Source organism: Eubalaena glacialis, chromosome 15, assembly GCF_028564815.1.
Source record: "Eubalaena glacialis isolate mEubGla1 chromosome 15, mEubGla1.1.hap2.+ XY, whole genome shotgun sequence".
NCBI classification, from domain to species: Eukaryota; Metazoa; Chordata; class Mammalia; order Artiodactyla; family Balaenidae; genus Eubalaena; species Eubalaena glacialis.
In genome coordinates, this window is record NC_083730.1 from 14,294,473 (window position 1) to 14,309,726 (window position 15,254).

The 15,254-nt window shown below is 34.9% G+C and overlaps 1 protein-coding gene across 6 annotated transcripts in view; it reads right to left on the reverse strand.

Annotated features, from left to right (window-relative positions):
• The window catches only part of RELCH (RAB11 binding and LisH domain, coiled-coil and HEAT repeat containing), a 123,333-nt gene that overhangs the window by 63,734 nt on the left and 44,345 nt on the right, over positions 1–15,254 (reverse strand). For 5 of the 6 annotated variants that reach the window (XM_061170507.1, XM_061170506.1, XM_061170511.1 and 2 more), the window contains 2 exons: positions 14,345–14,420; positions 12,027–12,122 (listed from right to left, as the gene is read on the reverse strand). In XM_061170507.1, the coding sequence (XP_061026490.1) occupies positions 12,027–12,122; positions 14,345–14,420 (172 nt within the window). The remainder of the gene's footprint in view (positions 1–12,026; positions 12,123–14,344; positions 14,421–15,254) is intronic. The other variant, XM_061170508.1, reaches the window with a different exon arrangement.

Below are 15,254 nucleotides of genomic sequence, written 5' to 3' on the forward strand. Positions count from 1 at the left end.
GTGAACTACTATATAGAAAATCAGTTCACTATTTTATTTTTTTCTCCCATAATGAACAGGCAAAAAAGTCTTTTAAAATACAAGCTGGTAAAAAGAGATTATCACTACTTTGCAGAACATAGGAGAAAATTTTTTTTTCACTTTTTATCATCTCTGAAATTGGGATGCACCTTACAATGGAGAGCGTATCATAAATTAATTGGAATTCTTATTTCTTAAAGGTACATAATTGTTACAATCAATGGTATCTTAGATTTGAAAATACAGTATGTTGAATTTGGAAAATGCTATAATTGTGCCCTGAAGGTTAAGTGAGGTTGCGATTTTTCTTTTAAAAAACAAAAACAAATAACACTAATATCTATAGTCACTGTACTTTCCACTTTTATACAACATAAAGTTTAATTTATTAGACAGTTTTAATTAAACTTTATGTCACTCCATTTAAAATAGTGGGTCATAAAATCAACTGAATGGGTCACAAAGAGCTTTTTTTTCTTTTTTATTGTTTATTTGGGTATATTCGTTAGTGTTTTAAAATATTTATAAAATCCTGTTTGATACTATCTTCTATTTTAACTTTTTGTAATAAAGGCAAGACTTGATTTGTAACACTTTTATTTTAATTACATGTGCAATTATATACTGGCACATGATGTAAAATATCTTCCTTACTGACAGTGTAGTCAATAAAGCTTGAAATACCCAATTTAAAACATGTTTAAAAGACTACAGAAGACTAGATATTATGCAGTCTTGAGAATGAGAAAGCTCCTTATCTACTGACATAGAAAGATACAAAAATATGTTACATGGAAAAAAAGCAAAGTGGAAAATAGTGCATAGAGTATGGTAGCATTTGTATAATTCATGGAGAGATCATATATTTGAGTTTGCTTATACATGCAGAAAATACCTCTGAAAGAATACAATACAGCTCCAATAATAGTTGGAGACTTCCATACCCCAGTTTCGATAATGCACAGAACATCCAGACGAAAGATCGGTAAGGAAATAGAGGACTTGAACAATGTAAAACAATTAGACCTAATAGACATATATAGACCACTCTAGCTGACAAGAGCAGAATATATATTATTTTCAGGTGTACATGGAACATTCCCAAGGAGAGAACATATGTTAGGCTACAGACAATTCTTGGTAAGTTTTTAAAAGATTGAAATCACACAGAGAAACTTCTCCAGCCACACTGGAAATTAAAAATCAATAACTGAAGGGAAACTGGAAAATTCAGTAATATGTGGATGTTAAACAACACATTCTTAAACAACAAATGGGTCAAAGAAATCACTAAGGAAATTAAAATACTTTGAGATAAATGAAAATGAGAAACAAAACATACCAAAATGTGTGAAATGCAGCATAAGCAGGACACAGAGGGAAATTTATAGTTGTAATTGCCTACATTAAAAAAGCAAGATGCCAGGGGGCTTCCCTGGTGGCGCAGTGGTTGAGAATCTGCCTGCCAATGCAGGGGACATGGGTTCGAGCCCTGGTCTGGGAAGATCCCACATGCCACGGAGCAACTAGGCCCGTGAGCCACAACTACTGAGCCTGCGCATCTAGAGCTTGTGCTCTGCAACAAGAGAGGCCGTGACAGTGAGAGGCCTGCGCACCGCGATGAAGAGTGGCCCCCGCTTGCCGCAACTAGAGAAAGCCCTCGCACAGAAACGAAGACCCAACACAGCCAAAAATAAATAAATAAAATTAAAAAAAAAACAAAAAACAAAAAAAAAACCTCTGGGGATTAGTACATGGGCATCTTTAGAGGGTCATTATTCTGTTTAAAAAAAAAAAAAAAAGCAAGATGCCAAGTCAACAACCTTGCAACAAAGAGCAAACTAAACTAAGGGCTGGCTGAAAGAAGAAAATAATAAAGATTAGAGCAGAGATAAATGAAATATACATAAGGAAAACAAGAGAATCATCAAAAGCAGAAGTTGGTTCCTTGAAGAGATCAACACAATTGACAATCCTTTAGCTAGACTGACTAAGAGAAAAAGAGAGAAGATACAAATACCTAGAATCAGAAATAAAGGAGAGTACATTAGTAGCAACGTTACAAAAATTAAAAGGATTATAAGTGAATACCATAAACAATGCTTCACCAACAAATTAGATAATCAAGAAATGAACTAATTCCTAGAATCACATAAATTACCAAAACTGAGTCAAGAAGAGATAGAAAATCACAACAGACCAATAACAAGCAAATAGATTGAAACAGTAATAAAAACCCTCCCCCAAAGAAAAGTTCTAGGATCAGAACTAATGAAATCTAAAACACATTTAAAGAATTATTAGGGGGACCCAGCCTGAGGAGCAGGGGCGGGAGCTTCGAGACTGGGGCAGCACGAGAGGACTCTGGGAGGGCTCACGCCAAGGAGTACTTCCCAGAACTTCTGCTGCCAGTGTCCTTGTCCGCACGGTGAGCCACAGCCACCCCCCGCCTCTGCAGGACACCCTCTAACACTAGCAGCCGTGTGGATGAAAGGCTCTTGGTACTCCAGCCAGGCGTCAGGGCTGTGCCTCTGAGGTGGGAGAGCCAAGTTCAGCACACTGGTCTACAAGAGACCTCTCAGCTCCACGTAATATCAAACGGCAAAAATCTCCCAGAGATCTCCATCTCAACACCAAGACCCAGCTCCACTCAATGACCAGCAAGCTACAGTGCTGGACACCCTATGCCAAACAACTAGCAAGACAGGAACACAACCCCATCCATTAGGAGAGAGGCTGCCTAAAATCATAAGAAGTTCACAGACACCCCTAAACACACCACCAAACGTGGACCTGCCCACCAGAAAGATAAGATCCAGCCTCATCCACCAGAACACAGGCACTAGTCCCTTCCACCAGGAAGCCTACACAACCACTGAACCAACCTTAGCCACTGGGGTCAGACACCAAAAACAACGGGAACTATGAACCCGCAGCCTGCGAAATGGAGACCCCAAACACAGTAAGTTAAGCAAAATGAGAAGAGAGAAAAACACACAGCAGATGAAGGAGAAAGGCAAAAACCCACTAGACCTAACAAATTAAGAGGAAATAGGCAGTCTACCTGAAAAAGAATTCAGAATAATGATGGGAAAGATGATCCAAAATCTTGGAAATAGAATGGAGAAAATACAAGAAACGTTTAACAAGGACCTAGAAGAACTAAAGAGCAAACAAACAGTGATGAACAACACAATAAATGAAATTTAAAATTCTTTAGAAGGGATCAATAGCAGAATAACTGAGGCAGAAGAACGGATAAGTGACCTGGAAGATAAAATAGTGTAAATAACTACTGCAGAGCAGAATAAAGAAAAAAGAATGAAAAGAATTGAGGACAGTGTCAGAGACCTCTGGGACAACATTAAACGCACCAACATTCAAATTATAGGGGTCCCAGAAGAAGAAGAGAAAAAGAAAGGGACTGAGAAAATATTTGAAGAAATTATAGTTGAAAACTTCCCTAATATGGGAAAGGAAATAGTTAATCAAGTCCAGGAAGCACAGAGAGTCCCATACAGGATAAATCCAAGGAGAAACACGCCAAGACACATATTAATCGAACTATCAAAAATTAAATACAAAGAAAAAAATATTAAAAGCAGCAAGGTACAAATAACAAATAACACACAAGGGAAACCCCATAAGGTTAACAGCTGATCTTTCAGCAGAAACTCTGCAAACCAGAAGGGAGTGGCAGGACATATTTAAAGTGATAAAGGAGAAAAACCTACAACCAAGATTACTCTACCCAGCAAGGATCTCATTCAGATTTGACGGAGAAATTAAAAACTTTACAGACAAGCAAAAGCTAAGAGAATTCAGCACCACCAAACCAGCTTTACAACAAATGCTAAAGGAACTTCTCTAGGCAGGAAACACAAGAGAAGGAAAAGACCTACAATAACAAACCCAAAACAATTAAGAAAATGGTAATAGGAACATACATATCAATAATTACCTTAAATGTGAATGGATTAAATGCTCCAACCAAAAGACATAGACTGGCTGAATGGATACAAAAACAAGACCCGTATATATGCTGTCTACAAGAGACCCACTTCAGACCTAGGGACACATACAGACTGAAAGTGAGGGGATGGAAAAAGATATTCCATGCAAATGGAAATCAAAAGAAAGCTGGAGTAGCAATTCTCATATCAGACAAAATAGACTTTAAAATAAAGACTATCACAAGAGACAAAGAAGGACGCTACATAATGATCAAGGGATCAATCCAAGAAGGAGATATAACAATTGTAAATGTTTATGCACCTAACATAGGAGCACCTCAATACATAAGGCAAATACTAAGAGCCATAAAAGGGGAAATCGACAGTAACACAATCATAGTAGGGGACTTTAACACCCCACTTTCACCAATGGACAGATCATCCAAAATGAAAATAAATAAGGAAACAAAAGCTTTAAATGATACATTAAGCAAGATGGACTTAATTGATATTTATAGGACATTCCATCCAAAAACAGCAGAATACACATTCTTCTCAAGTGCTCATGGAACATTCTGCAGGATAGATCATATCTTGGGTCACAAATCAAGCCTTGGTAAATTTAAGAAAATTGAAATCGTATCAAGTATCTTTTCCGACCACAACACTATGAGACTAGATATCAATTATAGGAAAAAATCTGTAAAAAATACAAACACATGGAGGCTAAACAGTACACTACTTAATAACCAAGAGATCACTGAAGAAATCAAAGAGGAAATCAAAAAATACCTAGAAACAAATGACAATGAAAACACGACGACCCAAAACCTATGGGATGCAGCAAAAGCAGTTCTAAGAGGGAAGTTTATAGCAATACAATCCTACCTCAAGAAACAGGAAACACCTCAAATAAACAACCAAACCTTACACCTAAAGCAATTAGAGAAAGAAGAACAAAAAAACCCCAAAGTTAGCAGAAGGAAAGAAATCATAAAGATCAGATCAGAAATAAATGAAAAACAAATGAAGGAAACCATAGCAAAGATCAATAAAACTAAAAGCTGGTTCTTTGAGAAGATAAAACAAAATTGATAAACCATTAGCCAGACTCATCAAGAGAAAAAAGGGAGAAGACTCAAATCAATAGAATTAGAAATGAAAAAGGAGAAGTAACAACTGACACTGCAGAAATACAAAGGATCATGAGAGATTACTACAAGCAGCTATATGCCAATAAAATGGACAACCTGGAAGAAATGGACAAATTCTTAGAAATGCACAACCTGCCGAGACTGAACCAGGAAGAAATAGAAAATATGAACAGACCAATCACAAGCACTGAAATTGAAACTGTGATTAAAAATCTTCCAGCAAACAAAAGCCCAGGACCAGATGGCTTCACAGGCGAATTCGATCAAACATTTAGAGAAGAGCTAACACCTATCCTTCTCAAACTCTTCCAAAATATAGCAGAGGGAGGAACACTCCCAAACTCATTCTACGAGTCCACCATCACCCTGATACCAAAACCAGACAAAGATGTCTCAAAGAAAGAAAACTACAGGCCAATATCACTGATGAACATAGATGCAAAAATCCTCAACAAAATACTAGCAAACAGAATCCAGCAGCACATTAAAAGGATCATACACCATGATCAAGTGGGGTTTATCCCAGATATGCAAGGATTCTTCAATATATGCAAATCAATGAATGTGATGCACCATATTAACAAATTGAAGGAGAAAAACCATATGATCATCTCAATAGATGCAGAGAAAGCTTTCGACAAAATTCAACACCTATTTATGATAAAAACCCTCCAGAAAGTAGGCATAGAGGGAACTTTCCTGAACTTAATAAAGGCCATATATGCCAAACTCACAGCCAATATTGTCCTCAATGTTGAAAAACTGAAACCATTTCCACTAAGATCAGGAACAAGACAAGGTTGCTCACTCTCACCACTATTATTCAACATAGTTTTGGAAGTTTTAGCCACAGCAATCAGAGAAGAAAAAGAAATAAAAGGAATCCAAATTGGAAAAGAAGAAGTAAAGCTGTCACTGTTTGCAGATGACATGATACTATACATAGAGAATCCTAAAGATGCTACCAGAAAACTATAGAGCTAATCAATGAATTTGGTAAAGTAGCATGATACAAAATTAATGCACAGAAATCTCTAGCATTCCTATACACTAATGATGAAAAATCTGAAAGAAAAATTAAGGAAACACTCCCATTTACCACTGCAACAAAATGAATAAAATATCTAGGAATAAACCTACCTAAGGAGACAAAACACCTGTTTGCAGAAAATTATAAGACACTGATGAAAGAAATTAAAGATGATACAAATAGATGGAGAGATATACCATGTTCTTGGATTGGAAGAATCAACATTGTGAAAATGACTCTACTACCCAAAGCAATCTACAGATTCAATGCAATCCCTATCAAACTACCACTGGCATTTTTCACAGAACTAGAACAAAAAATTTCACAATTTGTATGGAAACACAAAAGACCCTGAATAGCCAAAGCAATCTTGAGAAAGAAAAACGGAGCTGGAGGAATTAGGCTCCCTGACTTCAGACTATACTACAAAGCTACAGTAATCAAGACAGTATGGTACTGGCACAAAAACAGAAATATAGATCAATGGAACAGGATAGAAAGCCCAGAGATAAACCCACGCACCTATGATCACCTTATCTTTGATAAAGGAGGCAAGAATATACAGTGGAGAAAAGACAGCCTCTTCAATAAGTGGTGCTGGGAAAACTGGACAGGTACATGTAAAAGTATGAAATTAGAACACTCCCTAACACCATACACAAAAATAAATTCAAAATGGATTAAAGACCTAAATGTAATGCCAGACACTATCAAACTCTTAGAGGAAAACATAGGCAGAACACTCAGTGACATAAATCACATCAAGATTCTTTTTGACTCACCTCCTAGAGAAATGGAAATAAAAACAAAAATAAACAAATGGGACCTAATGAAACTTAAAAGCTTTTGCACAGCAAAGGAAACCATAAACAAGATGAAAAGACAACCCTCAGAATGGGAGAAAATATCTGCAAATGAAGCAACTGACAAAGGATTAATCTCCAAAATTTACAAGCAGCTCATGCAGCTCAATATCAAAAAAAAAAAAAAAAACCCAACCCAAAAATGGGCAGAAAACCTAAACAGACATTTCTCCAAAGAAGATATACAGATTGCCAACAAACACATGAAAGAATGCTCAACATCATTAATCATTAGAGAAATGCAAATCAAAACTACAATGAGGTATCATGTCACATTGGTCAGAATGGCCATCATCAAAAAATCTACAAACAATAAATGTTGGAGAGGGTGTGGAGAAAAGGGAACCCTCTTGCACTGTTGGTGGGAATGTAAATTGATACAGCCACTATGGAGAATAGTATGGAGGTTCCTTAAAAAACTAAAAATAGAACTACCATATGACCCAGCAATCCCACTACTGGGCCTATACACTGAGAAAAGCATAATTCAAAAAGAGTCATGTACCACAATGTTCATTGCAGCTCTATTTACAATAGCCAGGACATAGAAGCAACCTAAGTGTACATCAACAGATGAATGGATAAAGAAGATGTGGCACATATATACAATGGAATATTATTCAGCCATAAAAAGAAACAAAATTGAGTTATTTGTAGTGAGGTGGATGGACCTAGAGTCTGTCATACAGAGTGAAGTAAGTCAGAAAGAGAAAAACAAATACCGTACGCTAACACATATATATGGAATCTAAGGGGAAAAAAAAAAAAGGTCATGAAGAACCTAGGGGCAAGATGGGAATAAAGACACAGACCTACTAGAGAATGGACTTGAGGATATGGGGAGGGGGAAGGGTAAGCTGGGACAAAGTGAGAGAGTGGCATGGACATATATACACTACCAAACGTAAAATAGATAGCTAGTGGGAAGCAGCCACATAGCACAGGCAGATCAGCTCCGTGCTTTGTGACCACCTAGAGGGGTGGGATAGGGAGGGTGCGAGGGAGGGAGATGCAAGAGGGAAGAGATATGGGGACATACGTATAGGTATAACTGATTCACTTTGTTATAAAGCAGAAACTAACACACCATTGTAAAGCAATTATACTCCAATAAATATGTTAAAAAAAAAGAATTATTAACACTGATCCTACTCAAACTCTTAGAAAGAATAGAAAAGGAGGAACAATTCCTAATACATCCCATGAGGCTAGCATTAGCCTGATATCAAAACCAGACAAAAATAGCACAACAAAAGAAAACTACAGACCAATATCCCTTACGAATTTAGAAGCAAAAATGTGCAGTAAGATACTAATGCCAAATTCAACAATACATTATAAGGATTATACACCATGACTGACTGGGATTTATCCCAGGAATGTGAAGGTGGTTTAACATATGAAAAATCAATCAATGTATTACACCAGGGAAAAAGATCATCACCTTGACTGATATGGAAAAAGTTTTTGATGAAATTCAACAACCTTTCAAGATAAAAACACTCCGCAAACTAGGATTAGAAGAAAACTTCCCTAATATGATAAAAGGCATTTATGAAAAACCCACAGCTAGCATTAGACTCAATGGTGAAAGACTGAAAACTTTCCCCCTAAGATCAGGAACAAGACAAGGATATCTGCTTTCTGAAAACAATGGTATTTAAAATTGTATTGGCAGTCCTAACCAAAGCAATTAAGTAAGAGGAAGAAATAAAAGCTATCCAAATTGGAACGAAAGAAGCAAAATATCTCCATCTGCAGATAACATGATTCTATATAAATCTCATAGAATCCACAAAAAACTACTAGAGCTAATAAACAAATTCAGCAAAGTTTCAAGTTACAAGATCAACATACAAATATCAGTTCTGTTTCTATATACCAGCAATGAACAACCTGAAAAGGAAATTAAGGAATCAATTTCATTTACAACAGCATCCATGAGAATAAAATACTTAGAAATAAATTTTAACATGGAAGTGAAAAACTTGTACACTGAAAACTACAAAACATTGCTGAAAGACATAAATAACTGTAAAGAATCTCATGTTCATAAATTGCAAGACTTAATGTTGTTTGAATGTCAATATTCCCCAAAGTGATCTACAGATTCAGTGCAATCCCTATCAAAATTCAAATGACCTTTATGGCAGAAATCAAAACTGAGCATCAAATTCATATGGAAATGAAAGGGGCCCTAAATGGCTAAACGATATTGAAAAAGAAAACAAAGCCGGAGGACTCATTCTTCCCAATTTCAAAACTTACTATAAAGCTACAGTCATCAAAATAGAGTGGAACGGGCATAAAGATAAACACAAAGACCAATGGTACAGAATTGAAAGTATAGAATTGAATCCAAACATCGACATTGAACTGATTTTTGGCAAAGGTGCCATGACCATTCATTAGGGAAACAACTTTCTCTTCAACAAATGGTGCTGGGATATCTGGATAACTAAATGAAAAGAATAAAGTTTTGGACTCCTACCTCACTCCATATATTAAAAAAAAAAAAAACTCAAAATGGATCAATGACCTAAATATAAGAGCTAAAGGTATAAAACTATTAGAAGAAAACACAGGAATAAATATTTCTGACTTCAGATTTGGCAATGGATTCTTAGATTGATACCAAAAACTCAAGCAACAAAAGAAAAAAATAGATCAGATTTCATAAAAATGAAAAACATTTGTCCATCTAAGGACATTACCAACAATGTGAAAAGAAAACCTATAGGATGGGAGAAAATATTTGCAAATCATGTATGAGATAAGGGTTTAATATCCAGAATTGTAAGAACTCTTACAATTTAAAGGCAAACAATCCACTTAAAAAATGGGCAAAGAACTTGAAAGAATACACTAGAGGCTATTAAAATTTATTGCATGTAGGGTGGTGGCTCAGGGACAAGGGAAGACAAGTTTTTGTTGTACATCTTTTTATATTTAAAAGATGTTAAACCATGTGAATGTATTATTTATTCAAACCTTAAAACCTGTTTTTAATGTTTTGTTTTTTTAATTACCTAGGATATTGCTATGATCAGTTTACTAAGGGACATTTTAATTGTATTTACATATCAATAAAAAGGTTTATACTGATAAGAGAATACATAAAACTTGAGAAATAAGAAAAAATAAAAATATTAATCCTTCAATCACGAGACCTTTTTAAAAATACAGATATAAGGAACTAGGGTAAAATATTAAATACAAGTAATCCAATATCAAAGGATAAAATGAAATAAAAATTTTGACCTTTTATGCCCTGGGATTAGTTTCAAAGAAAGGCAAGGTATACTTCATTATTTACCAATTTAATTTTGAGGGAATACAACTTTGGTATATAATAAATGGTAAATCTTCTGGTAAAACAGAATAAAGTACAAATAATTAAGTAAACAAAGATAAATGATCAATTCTTCATGAAATTATAAGTATATAAATATTTTTAAATATAAAAACCTTAAAATCAGCCAAAAAGTAAACATCATACCACAAATAAAATATATGTGTATATATAAATATGTTTACATATATATTTATATATATATATATCTGATTACTGATGATGCAAATTTATAAATACTTCATGCAGTACAATCAGATTTTAGTGGTAGTTTTTTATGATTAAAAAAGGGAAAATTAAAATAAAAAAGCTTAAACTGCATCTCATAACAATTAGGTTTCTGTGATATTTTAAAGATTATATTAAGGAAACATAGTAAAAGGGATGCAAACATTAATGCATTGCATGGATTATGTTACAAGCTGAAAAAGGAAAAGAAGCTCAAACACCATTCTGCCAGGCAGAACTGCAAAACAATCTGAAATTGGACACTGATCCTTCAAGACATAGAAAAATTTCCATACTTATTAATGTCTCACAGCTATTTTTAAATATTAGGTAAAATAAAACCATCAGTAAGAAAACAGTCATGTTTATCTTTTTTAAATTAAAAATACCTATAGGTATAAAAAATTTTTAAGCTCTACACATACATTTTCTTGAGGATCAGTACAAATTTCTTGTGCTAAACAGATAATTAAGGATAAGCTCTACATGGGTTTTGCCAATGCATTGTGTATCTATCATACTGTAGGTCCCGTGAATTATGATTAAAACCGGTGGTAAATATTAAGAGGATAACAAAAGAAACTTTTATGACACATTCTAAAATATTCTTAACCCATTAAAAAAAAATTTCTGAACTGAAAATTGATTTCATAAATTGAATAATTCAAATAAATAATTAAACTTGTTTGCAAATAAATCATTCACTGTCATTTAAATGAGATTACAGATAACTTTTCATTAATCTTTTATTGGCTAAATATAACTCTAAAAATAACTTTCTACAGTATTTATGGCTTATAACATAGGCAATGTGTACTAAAATAAATTTGCTACTCTATTTTGGACATTTAAAGCATGTGTCAATAACAGGTGAGCTACAAGAAAAACAAAAAAGGTACTTTCAAAAGTTATTGTAGACAATATTATAACTATCCTATCATCCTAAGACAAGTGTAATTACTGCCAAACAAATACAATAAAACTAACATTAATAATAGGTAATTACGTTTAAGAAAAGTTACATTATTAGTCCCTGTGAATGTTGAATACAAAGCGTGTCTATTTCTGTAGACAAATCATGCATATCATATCAAGAGCAGAGATAAAATAAATTAGTTAACTGGTAATGTAAAAAATGGACAGTGTTCATGGCACATAAATGGACCTACAGTAATAGTTAGTGCTGCAAAAGCTAATGATGCTTTAAGCAAAACTGGAAAACATGAATACCATGCAGTTTTACTGAACTCACCTGACAGAGGTGTAAAACCATTCTCTAGGAGCAGAGATGCATGCACAAAAGTAAGAATATGATTGCAAGTAATAGACTTTAACAAAATAAAAATATAACACTAAACTTCAAAATGACAAAAAATGGACAACATGATGAGATCTGGGGAATGAAAATACTTTTATGTGTCTCACCTCTCTCTTTGCCAACAGCACATTAGGAACAATGTGTGGCAGGCAGCGCCCCAGCATTAACATAACACTTTTCTCACTGTCTGCAATCCGAGACACCTAGAAAACCGAAGAATTAATAAATGATGACACTGGAGAACTTCTGTGCATGATGGTATTGTACTTAAAGTTTATGTTTTGGACCCTGTCACCTCTGTTCCAAACACACAACCAAAATTACAATTTATGATGATGATGATAAAAACAACAATAAGAACAACTGTAATCCCTAATGGGATAAACATTTTTATAGACCAGAAATGGATTTAAAACACTGTTAAGAAGCAAGGGTGAAGACAGGGAGGCTTACAAGGCTTCAGTTCTGGGAACAAACAGGGATAACACAGGACTGGGGCAGCTTCAACGGTTTTTAATTTTGTTCTTGGGGAAAAGGTGCCCACAAAGCTACAGGCTTTGCCTAAGGTGAAAGAGTAGTTTGTATAATGAAGCTGCATGCAAGGGAAGTCCAAGGGGGCTGACCCAGTCTTACAATGAGGATTGCCAGATTGCATCCAAACCATCCTCTAGCTCTTTCATATTCTTAACGACATTGTGGGACAGAAGCCCAAAAGAGGTGAAGTGTAATCAACCACAAAACAGCTAGAAAGGGAGGAGTGAGTATAAAGATAGGAGAAAAAAAGAAAAAAACCCTCTGAAGATAAGCCTGCAACAACAATTACAAAGTACTTGAGGGAAACAAATCTGAGAGCTAATAAACTCTGAAACCAAAGACAATCAATCCGAACCTAGGGGTAGGACAGAAATAAAGACACAGGCGTAGAGAATGGACTTGAGGACACGGGGAGGGGGAAGGGTAAGCTGGGACAAAGTGAGAGAGTGGCATGGACATATATACACTACCAAATGTAAAATAGCTAGTGGGAAGCAGCTGCATAGCACAGGGAGACCAGCTCGGTGCTTTGTGACCACCTAGAGGGGTGGGATAGGGAGGGTGGGAGGAAGACGCAAGAGGGAGGAGACATGGGGATATATATATATGTATAGCTGATTCACTTTGTTATAAAGCAGAAACTAACACACCATTGTAAAGCAATTATACTCCGATAAAGATGTTAAAAAAAAAAAAAGAAAATTACAGACAACCAAAAAAAAAAAAAAATCCAGATGCCCAGCTTCTCTTGAAAAAGACTGTTATCGGCTATGCCTTGCACAGAGAATCAGCCTAAATGGTAAGTGGGGCTGACATCCAACAGGCACTCATTTGCCACACCAGGTATATATCCACCAAAAGTAAGGAGTATCGTTTTAATTTGCACAAAGGTGCTATATAGTCTAGCAATGGCACTATCCTTGGGCCCTCACACACACACAGAAGCAATCACCTGGAAGATTTAGGCAAAGGATGTAAGTTTGAATTTACTACAGTACCCACTACTCCTTATTATTACCCTCTTGCTTCACCATATTATGAGACCTGCCTGGTTTCTTTGCAGACATTTGAGTTTACAGCTTTTGGTCAGCATCAAAAGGAAATAATACTTTTGATTTATTCATCTAAATAACCTAAGTTTAGATTCACTTTGCAGAGGTAGGTTGTTCAGCTCCTGATACCAATGCAAATACTTAGCAATTAGGCTTTACAATCATATAGACCTGGGTAGCTGTCTAACATTGGGAAGGTTATGGAACTTGTCTAAAATTTCCTTATCTGGAAAATTAGACTAATATTACCTACTTTGTAAGTTTGCAAATTAAAATGCAGATTAAATGAGATGACATGTAACATAATGCTTAGTGTGTGTTAGGTATTTTTTAATGTAATTTCATGTTAACTGCTGAAATAATACGCTCACCCTGACCCTGAAGTAGAAACCTTATCAGTTATTTCTGGAATCACGAATATTTGTTCAAACTTATTAGACTACAAAGCATAAAACATGAAGGTGGGGGGAAAAAAAGACAATTCGAATGAAATTAAAAATAGAGTAATCTAAAAATAACTGAAATTATAAACAATATGTACACTTGATTTGGCTTTCTGAATTATACCATAGAGAGGCATATAACCATATGTCGGTAGACATAACAAAACTAGACTGTAAAAGGCCACTTTAATACTAAACAAAGCTTTAATCTAAAGACAAAAATAATCAACTACTTTCCTTAAAATTTTAAAATTTTAGGAACAATTTCTTAGAGCATTATTTTAAATAATAGATTTGTACTTGAAATAGAGTCTTATCACAATTATTTTTGGGTAAGATGCTAAGAAGAAAAACGGAATGTTTTAAGAAAGTTTGAAAGAATCGGGTATAATTTACCTCTGATCCTAAACGACTATCTGCTGACATTCGACAGAAAGAGAGCAGTGCTTGATGGAAAGCAGGAGACAACTTCCTAGAAGAAAATATTGAATGAAAATGGGACAATACCAAATAGTTACCACTGGCATTTAAGGAGAAAGTAAGTTGCAGGTTATAATTCCCATCCTTGCATGATCCCCATCCCACAAATGTTAACTGAATATCTCAGCCACGAAAGACTTAAAGGTCACTTCAGTGGAGAATTATACTGGGGAAAAGAAATCAGCAATAGATGCTGATCTTAAAAGAGCTTGATGTTATGGGAATGAATGACTTATAAATGTTAGTGGATTAAACCTGAAGTGGTATGGCAGGTCAATGACCACAGAAAGTGTTTGTAAAACCTGAAATGAGTTTTTTTTTTCTTCCCTAATTCTCTATGGTCCCAGAAAGGTAAACAGTGGATACAAAGGTTGACCTGGTATGTTGCTGAGAAGTTTTACAGATCTATATAATGATAATGATAATCCTTAACGTTAGAAACCCACGTGAAAGAATTAAAAATTAAAGATAAATGAAGGAGAGGCTTGTTCAACATTCATGGTATATCTCAAAGGAAGTATTTTTGTAATTGGAAATATTAGCCTATTTATGTTTAATAAAAAAGGTTAAAACATTTACATTTTTAAAACAACACTGGTCTCTACGTAATAGTATTCATAATATTATAACTATGAGTTGTACTTTATGTGCTCTATCTACAAAGAAAAGGGCTAACACCAAAGTTACATAATAGAGGTTATTTAGTATACACCACAAAGTGGCCCCAGTAACATCTCATTGTGGAGTTAGTGTGCCAAAGCTTAAGCCTATTTGCTCGTTATGTTTCCCCTCCCATATTCTTTCAGTGGAGGGAGCTATAATGCAT